The sequence below is a fragment of the Rhinichthys klamathensis genome, unplaced genomic scaffold (assembly GCF_029890125.1).
Source record: "Rhinichthys klamathensis goyatoka isolate OS25496 unplaced genomic scaffold, OSU_Roscu_1.1 h1tg000781l_1, whole genome shotgun sequence".
Taxonomy (NCBI): domain Eukaryota; kingdom Metazoa; phylum Chordata; class Actinopteri; order Cypriniformes; family Leuciscidae; genus Rhinichthys; species Rhinichthys klamathensis.
The window spans coordinates 265,125-283,133 of record NW_026607178.1 but is presented as its reverse complement, the minus strand read 5'-3'; the positions used below and the strand labels follow the sequence as shown (position 1 = coordinate 283,133).

The 18,009-nt window shown below is 37.8% G+C and overlaps 1 protein-coding gene across 1 annotated transcript; it reads left to right on the top strand.

Moving 5' to 3' along the window:
- Nucleotides 1-812: 812 nt before the first annotated feature.
- Nucleotides 813-12,372, top strand: LOC130077784 (A disintegrin and metalloproteinase with thrombospondin motifs 8). The gene is made up of 9 exons (XM_056243115.1): nucleotides 813-1,578; nucleotides 4,580-4,819; nucleotides 6,239-6,371; nucleotides 6,452-6,619; nucleotides 7,895-8,187; nucleotides 9,527-9,713; nucleotides 9,793-9,965; nucleotides 11,212-11,387; nucleotides 11,473-12,372. The coding sequence occupies exons 1-9, from the start codon at nucleotides 877-879 to the stop codon at nucleotides 12,203-12,205; spliced, it is 2,805 nt and encodes a 934-aa protein (XP_056099090.1). The 5' UTR covers nucleotides 813-876; the 3' UTR covers nucleotides 12,206-12,372.
- Nucleotides 12,373-18,009: the final 5,637 nt, after the last annotated feature.

Here is an 18,009-nt window from a genome sequence, read left to right as displayed (position 1 = left end):
TGAACATTATGTCCCCAATCTACATAGGCTACATTGAGTCAGCTGACGTCGAACATTTCTAAAATAGTGATGTAGCTCCATGCTTTTAAACAATCTGCATACAACCTAGGCTACTATATTGTTTAGCCCCTCTTGAGCAGATCTCCAGATTGCTCAAAACAGCCCAATGGTGATCATTTATCAATCAGCACTTGTGGAGTAGCCTAATTAAGCATTGAGTTTTTTTTTATTATTTTTTTATTTTTTTATACATAAATCTGCTGTATGCCTATATTATGTATCACTTTATCAAGCATTAAAATGTCGCAAATATATGAAATAGGCCTATTTGACGTTTTGCTGGAACATATTAGCCTAGCACATGAAAACCACAGTAAAAGAAATCTAGAAATACACTAATATTAACTACTCAGTTTACAAACTGTTGCTATTTAGGAAGGGGCGTGCTTCTCAGTTTTCATTGGGCAAACCCAATCCAGAGGTTTTTCATGAGGGCACAGTGGGAGGAGAGACTGCAGCAGCGCTGGATATCAAAAATAAACCTCTCATTTCTCAGAAAGTATAAATACCACCGCCTCAATCCGTGAGACAGTCCTGGACTTAAGACTTCACGAACTTGGCTCCGATTTCTTTTAAATTCAATTTGTGTAGCCTACCTAGTGATATTGCATTAAATAATTAATTATTCAGTTTCAAAATAGATTTAAGCCAATGAAGGCATGTGCTGGATAGTAATTTTAAACGTTTAGGATATTAACATTTTTCAGACCAATGATTCAGTTTCTGAAAGTGTATCATGAGGCTATAGTAAATTCGATTAAGTAATCAATTCGTTATATTTAGCCTATTGTTTTCTTTTTGAAACAGCGCCATTTTATGAAAATGTGGTCGTGTTTAATCATATCTACATTAATTGTTTGCCTCTGTGCTGAAACATCTGCTCACTCGTTTGAGACTGAGGAGATTATACCTGTACGGCTGACTGGAAGGACCGGTGGACGAGTGGCAAAGAGGAGTGAAGAACAACTCAGCTTCAGACTCACGGCTTTCGGCAGGAATTTCACACTTAATTTGACACCGGACAGCACCTTTATATCGCCAGCACTGAAGGTATATCGCATCAAAGTCAAACCACAAGAAAGACTTGAGTCAACCGGCAACCCGACATATCTTTATAAGTCCTTGAATCAAACTGAAGAGACTGGAGCAGATTTATTAAAAGGTTGTTTTTACACCGGCGCTGTTGACTCCAATGAGGACTCTATTGTTTCTGTCAGTTTATGTCGTGGGATTTTAGGATCATTCATTACAGATGGTAAAGAATATACAGTCGAGCCTAAACTTTTTGGCTCGGGAACATATGGAAAGTTAACCGAGCAGCTGCATGTCATTAAAAGAAGACGTTTTACAAAGTCCCCGCAGGTCTCTAAACAGCTGTTAGATATCAGAGATGATCATCAAAAGTCGATGATCCAGATGCCGTCTAGGCGCACGCGCTTTGTCTCCACGCCCAGGTTTATTGAGACTTTGGTGGTCGGTGACGCTTCCCTGACACATTTCTATGGAGATGAGATCAAGGTAAGGGTTCACAAGTTGTAACCATTTTGACAGCTGGAAAATCTGTGTCAGAATATGGTAGCTGGTGCAAGATGATGCAAGCTGGTCATTTTCTGGTTGACCAGCTATCATCTTACAAAAAACATGCAGTCTGACCACTTTCAGATGGGATGCCCGACTGGTAGCTGGAGTTTGCTGGTCTAGGATGGTCTGCAGCTTGCACCAGTTAATAAGTGTCTTTACATAGGCCTACAATTAAGTTTTTTTTAGACCTTTAATTAAATCTTGAAAAAAAAAGCGTAAGTTTTGAATTGGCTGGTCTTAGCTGTTTTAAGGTGTTCTCATATAGTTTAAGATGGTCTCCCAGCATGGCCAAGCTGGTTTTGCAGGTCAGAAAGCTGGTCTTCCAGTCTAGCTAATTTAAAGTTGCCCCAAACCCTGCTAAAACCAGTCAATAGACAAGACAGACTATGCCGGGAGTCCATCTTGCAAACCATCTTAGGTTTACAAATACTATTTAATATCATAGGCTACCCCACCCTTTGGAGTCACATACTTGTTCTTATATCGAAAGAATGATAAAACCTTTAACAGTAAGAGCTATTTAGTGTACCTTGAGGGACATCTCAAAATGTATATAGCCTACCATAGACTACAGTTGTACAAGAATTAGTCACGGTTCATATGAACTGTACTGTACTGATCTTCACACCCACTTATGATCCACCACCCCCTGAAATTCTCTTTCATTGAGTCATCGAAAACAAATGATTGGAAAAAATTAGAGTGTGAAAAAATGCACTGTCTGGGTCGGGATCATGAGGCAGATTTCAATCCAGATGTCGATATTGGGATCCAAATTGGCAGATTCCTCATAAAGAATACCATGGAAGACCAGCTGCTTCTGCTGTTGACGTCAGGGCTTTCCAACAAACAAACCACATATTTATGTGGAGCGTAAACAGAAATAAAATAAATCTCCAGAATAATCTCTATCGGCTAATAATTATTCCCATTTAAAGAATATTGAATGATGTATTACATACTGTAAATGGGCAATCAGTACAGGTACACATTTTGACATGCCTGCTAAAAGTAATCAATAATCCTGTCTCCATTATCAAAATATTAACCTTTTTTTTTTATGCATTGTCTATTGCAGTGTACTGCATCTGAAAAAGCTGGAGATTTTATTGTCCACAATAACTTGGAAAAATATGCAGAGTAAAAGCCATTCCATTCAAGCTGTTCTGAACTGTCCTGCCAATGATGTCATGCTTTTACACTTAAAGGTGCAGTAAGCGATTTCTGAGAATCTTTGTTAAACACTGCTGATATTTGAAATCAACCCAAACAAACACACCACTCTCTTCATTGCTCCGCCTCCAAAATGCGTGAACATACAATGAAAGAGTGGAATTTCTCTTTATCATAGCAGAAGCGAAGCTTAATTAAGCGTAGATGACAAACGAACGACAAGGAAGAACATAAAATGAACACAAGAGTATATTCAAAGCAAGAGTTGATAGTCGTCAGCAGCACACATTCAAAACCAATGTTACTCACGTCTGTTTTCAGGCCTTCCCGCTTCGGTCTCTCCAGTGTTGGAAACCTTCTCTATTATTAACATGGGTTCTAAAGCTCTTGCCTGATCATAGCCCTTCTTTTTCAAGTGATATTCCTCTGACCTTTTCTCTTTTGTAAGGCCTCTCAGTAGGGGTGTAACGGTACACAAAAATCACGGTTCGGTACGTACCTCGGTTTTAAAGTCACGGTTCGGGTACGTTTTCGATACAGCAAAAAGTAAGAAATGCCAGAGAAATTTCCTATTTGTTAAAAGAAAAAATATTTTTTTTAAATAAGTGTGAGTTTTCCTACATCTTGAAACTTTCAGGTTTATAAATGGGTGTCATCTTTGAAGGATGAACAAATAATGTTTTGGTCATCACATTAAAAATAACATTTAAATATGAAGAGTTCAGATGCAAAAGCCATTTGAAATTTTCTTCTAGAATGATCATTTTTATCAAGCTTGTATATTTAAGTTCAGTAATTTCACTTAAATGGCAATGAAGTTTACCTATTAATTGTCATTTGAGTGAAATTACTGAACTTAAATATACAAGCTTCATAAAAATGATCATTCTAGAAGAAAATTTCAAATGGCACTTAGAGGCTTTTGCATCTGAACTCTTCATATATTTATTTATATAATATTTGAGTTTTAAAGTGCTGGAAAAAGATGTGTGAAGTACTTGAAAGCATTTCACTATTCCAGCCAAACTGGTTACAGTTAGTGTTACTATATTAAATCCATGGTGAATGTTGCTGATCTGTGGACGTAAAGTATTACCAGTTCATTCACGGCACAATGTTTCTCCTGGTGTCCACGTCAGCGCTGTTTGATCTAATAGAGATCGACGGTTAATAACGGAGAAATGTGAATGCTTCTCACTAGATCTCGCAGCGATGTTATTACTTCAGTGGCGAATTCAAATGTTTTCTTTACTGGATCTTAGCGCTGTGCTGTAACAGTGTCGCTTGATCGAGATCGGCTCGCGACGCGCTGCACAGATGTTGCTGGTCCGAACTGATAAACGATCCGTGAAGCACATAATGAGTAGCGCAGTTTCGTTCCGCTTTCATTACGCTTGCCATTTGATGTTGCGCAACGTTGTGGTGGTCGCGCCAGCGCGAATTTTGTCGGCAGGAAAAATGGTCCAAGGAATCGTTCGGTTTGTATGCGTACCGAACCGGAAGCCTCGAGCCGAAACGGTTCAATACGAATACATGTACCGTTACACCCCTACCTCTCAGACAAATCTCTTTCTACAGTCTTTGCTCACTCTCTCTCCTCCCCCATCATGAGTGGACACGCCCCCTACTGCTAATTGGCTACAAATTTGTTGTGGTGCTTGATTAGATCCACTTTCAACAGTGTTTCTCAGAAATCGCTTACTGCACCTTTAACATTGTGCTGCACAAGTTGGTGAATAGCAAGCTGTTGGTTTTCTCTCTTTAGCACTACATGCTGACCTTGATGTCAATGGCTGCTCAGATTTACAAACATCCTAGCATTAAGAACTCCATCAACATAGTGCTTGTGAAGATGCTGATCGTGGAGGACGAAGAGGTTGGACCGTCAGTCTCCAGCAATGGAGGCGTCGCTCTGCGTAACTTCTGTGCCTGGCAACAGCTCTTCAACCCGCCCAGCCACAGGCACCCAGAGCACTATGATACAGCCATACTTTTTACTAGAGAGGTGAGCAGTGATTTATTATGTATTTTATGGGATAATGATGAAGTGAGATTCTTGACTGTAGCTGAATTTAGAATAGCCTTCCCTTGTGAAAAAGAAGTACACTTAAGCATGTTTTTTTTAATGATGTTGCAATTTATTACAATTAAAAATATTTTAACTTTAAATGTAATATCGAACAACATACAACAACAGTTAAAATGATAACTTTAGCCTACATGTGCTTTAACATGTTAGTCAAAACATCAAAATAAGTGTACTTATACAGCATGACAAAAGATTATTAAAATAATCATAATTAAAATAAACATAATGATTCGAAGGGTTAGTTCACCCAAAAATGAAAGTTCCATCATTAATTACTCACCCTCATGTCGTCCCAAACCTGTAAGACTTTCATTCATCTTCATCATCAGATTTCTGTCCCTCCATTGCAACTCCACGCAACTACCACTATGATGCTTCAAAACGTTAATAAAGAGATCGTAAAACTAATCCATGTGAATTGAGTGGTTAAGTCCAAATTTTCTGAGGAGACACGATCACTTTATATGATGAACAGATTTACTTTAGGCTTTTATTCAGATATAAACATTTATCAACTCACACAGCAGTTGTGGTAAACAGAAGCTCAAGCATGTTCACTTGAAGTGTGAGAACCAATGAGGTTCATTCTCGTGTTACGCAGCACGTTTGAGCTTCAGCAAGAACCAATGAGATTTGTTCTCGTTAAGCAGGTTCGGTTGAGCTTCTGTTTATGTTTGGTGATCAATGTTTATATGTGAATAGCTGTCAATGGAGGGACAGAAAGATCTCAGATTTCTTCAAAAAGATCTTAATTTGTTCTGAAGATGAACGAAAATCTTACCGGTTTGGAACGACATGAAGGTGACTAAATAATGATGGAATTTTTTTAATTTTGGGGTGAACTAACCCTTTAAGTATGAGCTTGCCCTGTCAAAGAGTGTCTTGAAAAGTGTGTCAAAAAGTGTATGGTGCATTGCTCATTACTAGAGCAGACGTTATGGCATATTGAAACCGAAAACGAGGCTGAAAATAGGAGCAGACCGACTAGCTTCCCTGAAAGGTGAACACATGTGAGACCGGCTCTCAGACTGTGCCAAGGCCAGATGTGCCTTGAATCATGTGTGTTTTGTGGTCTTCTGCTTTGGAAACATTTGTCTCCATCTCGGATCTCTAAGCAAAGGATGGAAAAGTCTCCAGTCATGTTTTTGAGATACATTTTTAGACGCCACATAGTTACATTTTCTCACTTCATAGGTCTGCAGTCTGCCAAAACTATTTATTTGCTTGGTTTTATGATGGAAACACTGGCAAATATGTTTTTCGCTCTTACTATTAAGCAGAGACCTGGAACAGAAATAATAATTACATTTATTTTTATCCTAAACTGCCTTTCAGGACATCTGTGGACATCAGAGTTGTGACACATTGGGTGTAGCTGATGTTGGAACCATGTGTGACACCAAAAGGAGCTGTTCTGTTATTGAAGACAATGGCCTTCAGGCTGCTTACACGACTGCCCATGAGCTAGGTGTGGATGTCCTCTGGTAAACACGAAGCGATTGTTAAATTGATTGGACCTTCCATAATGCGATTTTGTTCTTCTTTCAGGCCATGTTTTGAGTATGCCGCACGATGACGCTAAGAACTGTGAGCAGCTTTTTGGACATCTAGGCGAGCACCATATCATGGCCCCTGTATTCACTCAGTTCAGTAAGACCTCGCCTTGGTCTTCCTGCAGTGCTTTGTACGTCACAGAGTTTTTCGACAATGGACATGGTATGTGCACAAAATGTGAACTGGGTCAATGACGTGACACTTTTTTTCTTTTTGTCATCAATTCATTTATTCAAATATACATGAAAAATGCATTTCATATATACAGCGTATATCATGTATATACATGGTATATGTATATACAGCATATACAGCAAAGTATATCATATATACTTGAAAACATTTATTGTTTTTAACATGTTTTTAATTCATTAATTTAGATATTTCTTGGGTCATAAAGTCAAAAATGTCAGAGTAATACAACTATCCTGATATTATAATGAAGAAAAAAGAATGAAATTAATGAAAATAAGTAATTAATTTGCCATAATCTTTTATTATTATTTATTAAAAACTTTTTAGTTAAATGTGTGTGTGTATATAATATTTATTATTTATTTGCTAAATTAATATTTAACAAACTATAAAACAGGAAATTATAACATGAAGATGGGGTCATCTCTTCCATAGCATTTATTGTTTTATATTATATTAATGCAGACCCTCATGGTTGTGTGTCAGGGTATATACATTTTTTTTATATTATTATTTGATTATTATACAATAATATTGTTTTATTATTTTTATGACAAAGCAAGGTTAGTATTATGTCATGTGGTGCCACTCTCCAAAAATGTAATATTCATGAAAATAATATAAAAAATACTATTTGTCTTGAAAAGTACATTTAAAAACCTTTTGAAAATAATGATTAAGATGTCTACACTTACACCACATTACATTTTTTGAAAATTTATTTGTCAGTGCACCAGCTTCAAAAAATGGAAGAATTTGCAACAGCACAGGAAAAATATTCTTATGAATGCCTTTAAAAAGTCAGCTTAACTTATACATTGAGCGTCAGGGGTTCCCCTCGTTTATAGTAAAACACTTTTACGTCACCTTTTGCTTGTATTTATGTAGATTCATAATTTCGAGTTCTTTTCGTTGAGTCAGAGAGACTGCATTCCTGTCACTTCACACCAACTCATAAAAAGGGAATGTTACTAATGTTTTCTTTCCACCGGTCCACGTCTCTTTAGTATTGGTCTCACACGTTTCCTTTTTAACTGCTGTATCAGTTGAAGTGGGCAGTGGCCCATGTTCCCCACGTGCATTTCTGCTCACTCGTGTTCCTCCTCGCGGCTCACTCCCCCAGATGTGCATTCCTGCAAGTCTCCCTAAATGTCAGCTCCAGGAGCCCAATGTTCCTACTGTTTCACAATCCTTTGATTTCATGATTTACTACCCTCTAACTCTTCCTCTGGATAATAACAGGAGACTGTTTGCTGGACACCCCTGAGACGATAGTGGCCTTACCCACTGAGCTGCCAGGCATAACTTACAGCCTGGACCGCCAGTGCCAACAGATATTTGGAGAGGAGTTTTCACATTGTCCCAACACTTCAGCCAGTGAGGTGTGCAGACAGCTCTGGTGCCAGCAAGAAGGGCAGTCTGTGTGCACAACCAGGAACGGGAGTCTTCCCTGGGCGGACGGCACAAGCTGTGGCCCCAACAGGACCTGCCTGAACAGTGTATGCATGTCCTCAGACGAAGTCATGAAGCCTAAGGTATTTGAAGATACTCTTGAGTAACATAAATAGTATTTTTAGCCTTTCATTTAATCATTTTATAAGTACTAGGAACACAGAAGATTATAAAGAAAGTTAAAATAAAAGGGTCAAACAGAATCCTTCAGAAATCATTCTAATATGCTGATTTTCTGCTCATTAAACATTTCTTATTATTATCAATGTCAAAAACAGTTGTGATGCTAAAGATTTTTGTGGAAACCAACATTTTTTTTAGGATTCTTTGATGAGTAGAAAGTTTTTAAAAAGAACAGCATTTATTTGAATCTTTTGTACAGACTGATCTCATGAAATGGCGTATGTATGACACGCCAATTCGTATTTCCATTTTTGGCGTGCTATCAACACGCTTAATCGCTTTTCAGCGTATTTATCAACGCCGTTGACTTAACGTTACATTACTGTATAAATAAATATATTACCTACCCCAACCCCGTCCCTAAACCTACCCGTCACTGGGGTTAATACAATTTATGAGTCTTCCCCTACCATCCTAGGAAAAAAAATATTGCTCCACAGATGTAGATATGAATTTTGCTTCGTTTCGCTCGGACATTTAAAGGCGTACACATGCACGCGGAATCACTCGGAAGTTTAACGGCGTAGACATACACGCAAAAGATGACGGTTCGTTTCGGCGTGGACATACACGCGGATTGCTCAAAATGCGTATAGATAACACGCCACTTGACTTGAAAGTGGCGTGTATGTTTATGCAAAGTCATGAATTCATGTTGCTTTTGTAACATTACAAATAAAAATGTTATAGGAACTTTTAATTGAATGTCTCTTTGCTGAATTGTAATATATAAAGTATTAAACATTTATTCTGACCCCAAACTTTTGAATGGCAGTGTACATTAAAAGCAATTCATACATACAATGACTTTTCTACACCTCTTTTATAATGAGCTTATTTTGTCATTTCTGAATTAAAATTCATTCAGGAATTCATTCAACTGCCCTGATATATTTTTTTTTATGAATTAATCATTTGTGATAAAGAATACTTTTGCCATTAAAATATATTATGTCTAAAAATGAATGCAAAAGTAAAACCTGTGAAAAGAACTATATTAGTGAGTAGAATGACAAAAACGTTTTTTTGAAAATCTTGATAAAGATGTATACACTCACATGTATTCAAGTTGAAAGGAAATGTTTGATTTTTAAAATGTTTTTTGTTCTTTTCTTTATCATGGACACTTATATGTGTCAGTGGTTATTATTTTTGCTGTTTGGTTGGGTGACACTAGTGCGACTAAAATCACACACAGTAGTCTGACATTCATTTGGTTGTGTGGTTCTTCTGGTTCAGCCAGTTGTGGATGGAGGCTGGGGCGAGTGGGGACCATGGCAACCATGTTCCAGATCATGCGGAGGCGGAGTGATGTTCTCCTACCGAGAGTGCAGCCGGCCATCTCCTCAAAACGGTGGAAAATACTGTGTGGGCCAGAGAGTGAATTACCAGTCCTGCAACAAACAGGCCTGTGAGAATAACCGAGGTGGGTTCTTCTCTTCAGTGTCAGTCATTTCATGTTGTGTTATTATACTAGGTAACTATTCTATTCTTTACTATTGCAGGGAAAAGTTTCAGAGAGGAACAATGTGAGAAGTACAACAATCCCTATCACTTCGACGTGCATGGAAATGTGAAGCAGTGGATACCAAAATACGCTGGAGTGTCGCTACGGGATAGATGCAAACTCTTTTGCAGAGCACGAGGCAGCAGTGAATTCAGAGTATTTGCACCTAAAGTAAGTTGCACTTTTTTTTCTTCAAATCTATAGTGTGAGCACACTTAAATTTACATTTAGACTTTTGGCAGATGCAGTTCTTGCTTTCCCTGCGAAACAAACCCATGACCTTGGCGTTGTTAGTGCTTTACTGTTTAAGCTACAGGAAGAAAATTTACTGTGAAAAATAATAATTTTACACACAAATACAAAACACCTTCATAGTAACATGACACTAAAATAATCCAATAAACATTAATTTAACAACAAAATATGTAAAATATAAACCCTAATGGAGGCTACACAACTAATAAATGTTGTTATTTCCTTAAAACAAAAAATCAAATGTAAGCAGTTACACAGAATTCTGGGAATGTAAGTTTGGTTTTTCACTGTAAATTATGAAATTCTTTTTCACTTCCAAAAACTGTTGATGTAATTTTACAGTTAAATACTGTATTTAAAGGGATAGTTCACTTTGAAATAAATTTTTGATATGTTTTAGCTTACCTCAAGGGCATCCAAGATGTAGGTGTCTTTGTTTCCGCAGTAGTTTCAATTTTGATATTTTTAGGTCAAACCGTTCTTGTCTGTCAGTCATATAATGCAGGTCTATGGTCACCACCTCAAAGAGCATGCACAGAGAAGTCTGAATTAAACATGATTTAATGACTCGTAAATGTAAGTACACATTGATGGCCTAAGACACGAAACGAGCGGTTTGTGTGAGAAAACAAACATCGTTTTTACCTCTTGTAACGCACAGACCGAAGCGCCCGCGGCCTCAGATCACTTGGACGTGGCTGTGTGGGGTAAAAATGATATAAACACTGTTCGTTTTCTCACACAAACCGCTCGTTTCGTGTCTTTGGCCATCAATGTGTACTTACATTTACGAGTCATTAAATCGTGTTTAATTCGGACTTCTCTGTGCATGCTCTTTGAGGTGGTGACCATAGACCTGCATTATATGACTGACAGACAAGAACGGTTTGACCTAAAAATATCAAAATTGAAACTACTGCGGAAACAAAGACACCTACATCTTGGATGCCCTTGAGGTAAGCTAAAACATATCAAAAATTAATTTCAAAGTGAACTATCCCTTTAACTGTAAAATGACATGAAATGTCCCATTAGATTAACATGTATTTCAACATGTAGACTAAGGGAACTTACCGCTAACCAATTAACAGGTTTTTACCGTAGCATTTTTAATATTTTACTGTTAAAATGATTATAATTTTTTACATGGTCTCAATCTTAGGTAATTGATGGAACCCTATGCGGTCCAGATACCACATCCTTCTGTGTGCAAGGCCAATGTATCAAAGCTGGTTGTGACCTGGAAATCGATTCTAATAAGAAGCTCGACAAATGCGGCGTGTGCGGAGGGAACGGTCAGAGCTGCAGGATGATATCTGGCTCATTCAATAAAGTCATGTAAGAATATCTCACTGCTATTTTTAATGAAAATGTTGGTTCATTTTGGCCACAGTAATCGAAATCTCACCTGTTTCTTTTTTAGCCATGGATATAGGGACATTGTGACTATTCCAAGTGGAGCCACTAACATTAACATCAAACAGCAGAGCCATGGAAGTATACCACACGATGGATATTACTTGGCTGTACGAAGAGAAAATGGCGATTATATCTTGAATGGCAACTTCTCGGTCTCCACAGTGGAGCAGTATATTCCAGTGCTTGGGGCTGTGCTGAAGTACAGTGGCTCGTCCACCACATTGGAGAGACTTCAGAGCTTCCGCCAGCTACAGGAACCAATCACAATCCTGCTGCTGTCCACCGCTGGGGAATCCATCCCACCGAAGGTCAAATACACCTTCTACATTCCTAAAACCATGTCTTTCAGCAAACCTAAAGACAAAAAGATGGCTGGCAAACTGATCCATCCCTTTGGGGTACCTCAGTGGGTCTCGGGCGAGTGGTCTGAATGCTCCAAAACGTGTGGTTCAGGATGGTCCAGGAGAAATGTGGAATGTAAAGACAATGCTGGCTTCTATTCAAACCACTGCAATAAAGATCTCAGACTTTCTGATATCAGGCCCTGCGCAGACCTGCCATGTCCCATGTGGCAAACAGGACCTTGGTCTTCATGCTCACAAACTTGTGGCCATGGTGAACACCAGCGTAAGATGCTCTGCATTGATTACACTGGGAAGATTGTGGAACCGGAGAATTGTGACACTGCCAAGATGCCTCAGCCAGTATCGGAAAAGTGTTTCTACCAAGAGTGTTGAGGACATCATGCAGGCTTTCAAATTATTCAGAGGTGATAAGACGTTCCTGTGAAACAATATACAGATTATCATTTGACCGTGCTTCAGGTTGGAGCAGGAAATATTCAGCTTTAGGTGGAGAAATGGTTGAGCTGTGTGGAGTGAGCTTGTTCATGAATATTGCACGGACTGATTTTCCTAATATACATGTATATTAATAACCACTATTGAAGTTTTATCCAATAGATATCTACCTCAGCAAGCAATGCTGTTTTCCTAACTTGTGTCTCCCAATTACATATAGATTAGGTTTCAAAATGTCATATTTAATGATTCTGAAAAATAGAAAACACACCAATCAGCCAAGACTTTTACATTTATCTCAGGCTGACTTTTTAAAATAAGGGCAGAAATCATTTAGTTAAAATGTATTTGTATTTTGTATGTGCTCGCTAAGCCACTATGAAGGTGCTATAATTCTTTTTTGATTTACTTTGTGATTGGGTCAATAATTATTGACTTTTACTTTTTTTATGGCTTGCATTTATCAGAGGTTATTTTCACTTTCAGAGATGCAGTGTAGCAAGAACACTTGATTAAAGCATGATCATATATATTAGTCCTATTTTCTTGTATATTGAAAACTGTATCAGAGTTACACAGTGGTTGAGTCTAATTTATTTCCTTGAACATTAATAATTACAATTAAGTGTTAGATCTAGTTTAAATTTTACTTTTGAAAATTCCTCAACAAACAATGTTTGTGTCCAGAGGGTTATACAAAGGTTATGTAATTTACCATTTACTATAGCTGTTCTTTGTATTAAACACTGTTTAATTTCAAAAGTGCACATAGCAAATTGTTGTGAATTGCTATGTGAATGAAAACATGGAGGTTTGAAAACATCAGACCTTCCAGTGTGTTCATGCTTCATGAGTAGATGTCTGCTGAGATTTTGAAAGAGCTGTGTAGTTGAACGTTATTGAGAAAAAAAAAACCAGTACAGCATAAAACTAAACTGACAAATAGGTAATGCTCCTTTAAAATGATTGTATATGAATGTCCAGTTGTGTACATTTCACATATTAGTCATATTAAAATGCAGCAAAACATATCCCTTCAGTGAAGGACTGTACTTTGTTACTTCTTCATTGTAAAGCTATTTATTTTTGTACATTTTTATTGTATAAAATAGATACAAATTATGCAATGTTTTCCAGATGCTGCTTTCTTTTTGTTTTGTAACTTATCAATGAAATGTCTGAAAATAAAAATGCCTAAACATTGCAAAATCATCATTTTGGATGAATGTATTTAATTAAAGCTAGACCGGAAGGGTAAGTGCAAAACATAAACCAACAGATATTTCAATTTAATATGAATGGATATACAAAAGTGCATGGACCAGCATAATGTGATAAGAAGGCTCTAATTTTCCTAATATTATGAAGCATGGATATGCATGCTAAGATGCGGTTTGTAAAGTTCAGCTGGATGTTAAATACGATAACAAGATTCCTGGCTAGCTGTAGTGTTGTTGACATCAGTAAGGTTGAGATAGAGGTGGTGTTCCTTCATCCAGTACAAAATGTCATAAAGTCATTGAGATATATGCTGAGTTGTTGGAATGGAATGACTGTGTATCATCTGCACAGCAGTAATAGGAAAAGTCATGAGACTTTATAACAGGGCACAAAGATGTTACAGAACGAGAAAAGGAGAGGGCTAAGCACCGAACCCTGAGGTTCCCCAGCGGTTAGCTGGACAGTTTCAGACACCTCTCCACTCCACAAAGCCTAGAAGAATAGTTCTCACAGACAGATCCTTAAGACAACTGTTTGTGGCAATATGGATATTTAAAGGTTAGAAACATTGGACCTAAACTCCTTACAGACCTTCAGCAATCAACAGGCTATTTTGTCTCAACTGTATCATTTAAATAAAAATTAAAATCATGACTGCTAAAAGTGCCTCTAAAAACCCATCACTGCCAAAGAAACCTGATGGTCTACTAACACTAACACTGTGGCCCTGATGTGCGGCTTGGAATTGCAAGAAACATTATTTTGGCATGGCATTCAAATAGTAACAACAACTCCAAACTTCGGTCTCTGCCTTAATCAGTTTATTGGGCCAACATAGCCTCAGAGTTTTTTCCCTAATTTTGAAGAGGTATTCTTTCCTAAAAGAGGGCCCCTTTGAGAGAATGTTTGTTTGATGGAAAATCCTATTCCTCAGAGAAAGCACATGTCTGAGAGGCAGCTGCTCTCTATCTCTTAGAAAGGCTTTTGCATGAGTTTGGCACTGAATGAGATGCATCTGCTACAATTGTTACATAAATTCGCACTATATCTTCTGTCTAGCTCTTCCATTCCACTGATAAAATGAACAGAACTGCACTTTTAAAACGAAGTAACCTCTAATAGTTTCACATATTGTCAAACTTAAAGGTGAACTAAGTAACTTTTTTACCTTAACCGAACAGCTTTGGACTCATTGTAATGTTTATATTACTGATTTCGTGTTGAATGGTGGTCGTCTCGCACCCCCCTGGTGCCTGTGAGCCGCAAAACCACCCTTGCAACTTTGGGCCGGCGAGCCTCCGGCCTCAGTGTTAGGAAGTAGCGTGTGATAGCAGGTCTCGCGAGGTAACGAATTGCTTTACGGCAAAAAACAGATCTGATAAAATTCTGATAAAATGAGCATCAAACAGAAATAACCCGGCGCCGTATACATGTGGTGTTGGGCGCCCGCAGCTCTTAAAGGGGCCATACCTTATTTCCACTCGTTACAGCGTCCATCCTACTAAACAGGTACTGGTGTAAAGGGGGAGGGGATCCGGCCGTGAGTGCGAGCCATCTCTGCGTGAGTGCTATTCACGACAGTACAAGTACTCCACAGCGACTCTAGGGGTCGCTGTTTGACAAAAACGGAATTCCTACTTAGTGCTGCTTTAACTATTAACATTGTGAAGCGCTGCAGTACTGTTTGTTTAATTTGTAATTATTCATAGTATATACTAGTAGCATATACTAAAAGTATATACTTTTAAATGGGCTGATTGCTGAACACTTTAATACCAACATGATAGTTTAACAAAAGTGTTTTGTGTTTAATTGCTTACCTACTTCACCAGACATCATGTTCTCATAAACTGCCGCATAAGAACAGGCTGCATATTAGTATGTTGTGCAAATCTATCTACCTTAAGGATGTGGAACCGAACTTTCAACAACTCCACCCAGAAACACAAAGCAGAAATATTTGCGCTAAATTACAGCAACACACAATGTTCTAATATGCAGTTACTATTAAGCCAGCACTTTTTTATCCAAATTAAATTATCCAGATTACGTGCCCGACTTAAACCTCGTTTCCACCAAAAAAGAACGGGTTCGGAACTGGTGCTGGTTCAGCCCGATCTCACGGCAATTCGTAAGAATTTTACGAGGTGGCTAATTCGTACTAATTCATACGACCTTACTCGTACAAATTCGTACGATTTTTGCTAATTCGTACATATTTTACGAGTTACCAAATTCGTATGAATTCGTACGAATGACCTACCCCTGACCCCGCCCCTAAACCTACCCATCACGTGGGTTTAGACAAATCGTACGAATTCGTACGAGTGAGGTCGTATTAATTAGTACGAATTAGCCACCTTTTAATCACTCGTACGAATTCGTACGAATTGGTCGTGAGATAGCGTTGGCTGCATGGTTCAAAGTTGGTTCAACTTGCGAACCTTCTCAGAACCTGTTTGTTTTTCCACTGACTAGAGAGCCCAGCGAACGACGTTGTTACGTCACTGTACATCGCCATACATCTTAGCTTTCCTATTCCCGTCGTGTTGTTGGTCACAATAACCCCGTCCCCAGCCCCCGACGTAAGCATGACGTCGTAAAAGAGCGGTTCTTGTCCAGCAAAGAGTTGGTACCGCTTTGAACCAATTTTCCTGGCCGAGAACCGGTTCTTTGGCTGTCGAAACACAAAGAACTGGTTCGCGAGTAGGCACTGGCTCCGAACCGGCTCTCAAAATGCTTTGGTGGAAAAGGGGTATATGTAAAGCTCACATAGTTCAGAAAATGAACCAGTTTAAATTTTCAGGAAACCAGGCCAAGACAAATCTATTGTGTCTCTGCTGAGCACGTGGAAATGACCATCAATAAAAGGAGATTCATTCATTTTCACCTGTTGTTATATAATCATGCAATTATCATTCTCTAGGGTGCATGTTTTCATACAATTTTTCTTTTTAATTACAGCTGTTACAAGCTGTTCTAACGTTCTTATGTGATTATTGGTTACTTGTTGTTTACCAAGAACTTTTCAATCAAAAATGAGTTCCAATACTCTGCTTAAAGTATGTGCCTTGCTCAAGGCCTCAATGGTGACAGATTTGTGTTGTGAGCTCAGAAAAATTCCTTTTCTCACATCAACTAATTGCTATTTTTCATGTAGACCCTTGAGCATAAAGACTCCAAACACACCCTTATTTGTTTCTAAACAAGGCCACACAGTGAGCAAAGGCATTGCAAAATGCATAAAAATACATAAATCTGTCCATTTTCAAGCGCTAGGCAAACAGCATAAGAATTTTTTTTTTTTTGCTATCCAGTGAGGATTAGAAAACTATTTGCACTCCATTCATCTCAGTGGCACTTTCTGGAGTAGTGGTTTATTTGAAATCTGCCATATTTCCTCACGGCGGCCTATGAGCATTCAGTTCTGTTGCCAGGAGCCAATCACCTGAACTATAAATGCCAAGTGATTAATGACTCCAGGGCTGCAGGAAAATGACATCATGATAATGATGATTGCCTGACGGCAACCCTTCACTGGCGACTATGCTGAGCTGTGATGTCAAAGGCAGCAGACAGTGAAAAATGTCATTTGTTGTTTTTAAGAGTCCTCCAAAAATCTATAATATATATTTATTTTGTATTTTTATAATAATTATATATCATTTAAATTCTGCTTCCCAAACAATTATTATTGAATGGCTGTCAATGATGCTCTTTGCAGCCAGGAAGTGGGCTAATGACAGCTCTGGGCGGTCTGAAATGAAATAAAAGAAAAGATGATTACATAGTACAGCTCAGATTGATGAACAAATGACATTTTTTAGAGATAAGGTCAGATTCAGCACAAGTCTGTTGTGTCTCTCCTAAAAAAAATGTATATAAACCAGCATTGGAGTTAACACATTAAAAGTATAGTGAGTTACGTAATCAGATTACTTTAAAAAAGCAAATAGTAAAGTAATGCATTACTTTTAAATTTACAACAAAATATCTGAGTTATACTTCTTCAAATAAGTAATGCAAGTTACTTTGCTTTCCTATTTATTGACTGGGAGCTCTCCTGTCTCCATGATGAGAAATCGTGAGGAAGTGCAGAGGTTGTGTGCGCTGTGTAAACATGATATTGTAGTTCTGTGACCATGCATTTAATTTACTCATCTCACTTGAACAAAAACAGATTCAGAAATCGTCAAAATTAATAAAAACAGTGAAATGCAAACTCAGAATATTACACAAACCTGCAATAATTAAATGTTAAATAACAAAAATATGACTTATGTATTTAATCTCACTTTATGAATAAACGTCTTTGCTGCTGACTTTTGATGATCCAATTCAACCATACAAAGAAATAATCTTTAAAAGTTTTATTTTTTATTGCTTAAGTAAGAGTGTTGAACTTAAAGTCCCCCTGTAGTCAATAATTTGATCCCTTAAACTCATCTTTGATCACCAAAATGACAAATTTTAAAAACAAATTCCAGTGTAAAAAATTGTTCATGCTTTAACAATAGCTT

What these genes read in the sequence shown, in the direction of transcription:
- LOC130077784 (XM_056243115.1), top strand. Translation starts at nt 877, where the DNA reads ATGAAAATGTGGTCGTGTTTAATCATATCTACATTAATTGTTTGCCTC. An exon ending in TCAGAGTATTTGCACCTAAA is followed by an intron (nt 9,966 to 11,211) that starts GTAAGTTGCACT and finishes TCTCAATCTTAG; the next exon opens with GTAATTGATGGAACCCTATG. An exon ending in GGCTCATTCAATAAAGTCAT is followed by an intron (nt 11,388 to 11,472) that starts GTAAGAATATCT and finishes TTTCTTTTTTAG; the next exon opens with CCATGGATATAGGGACATTG.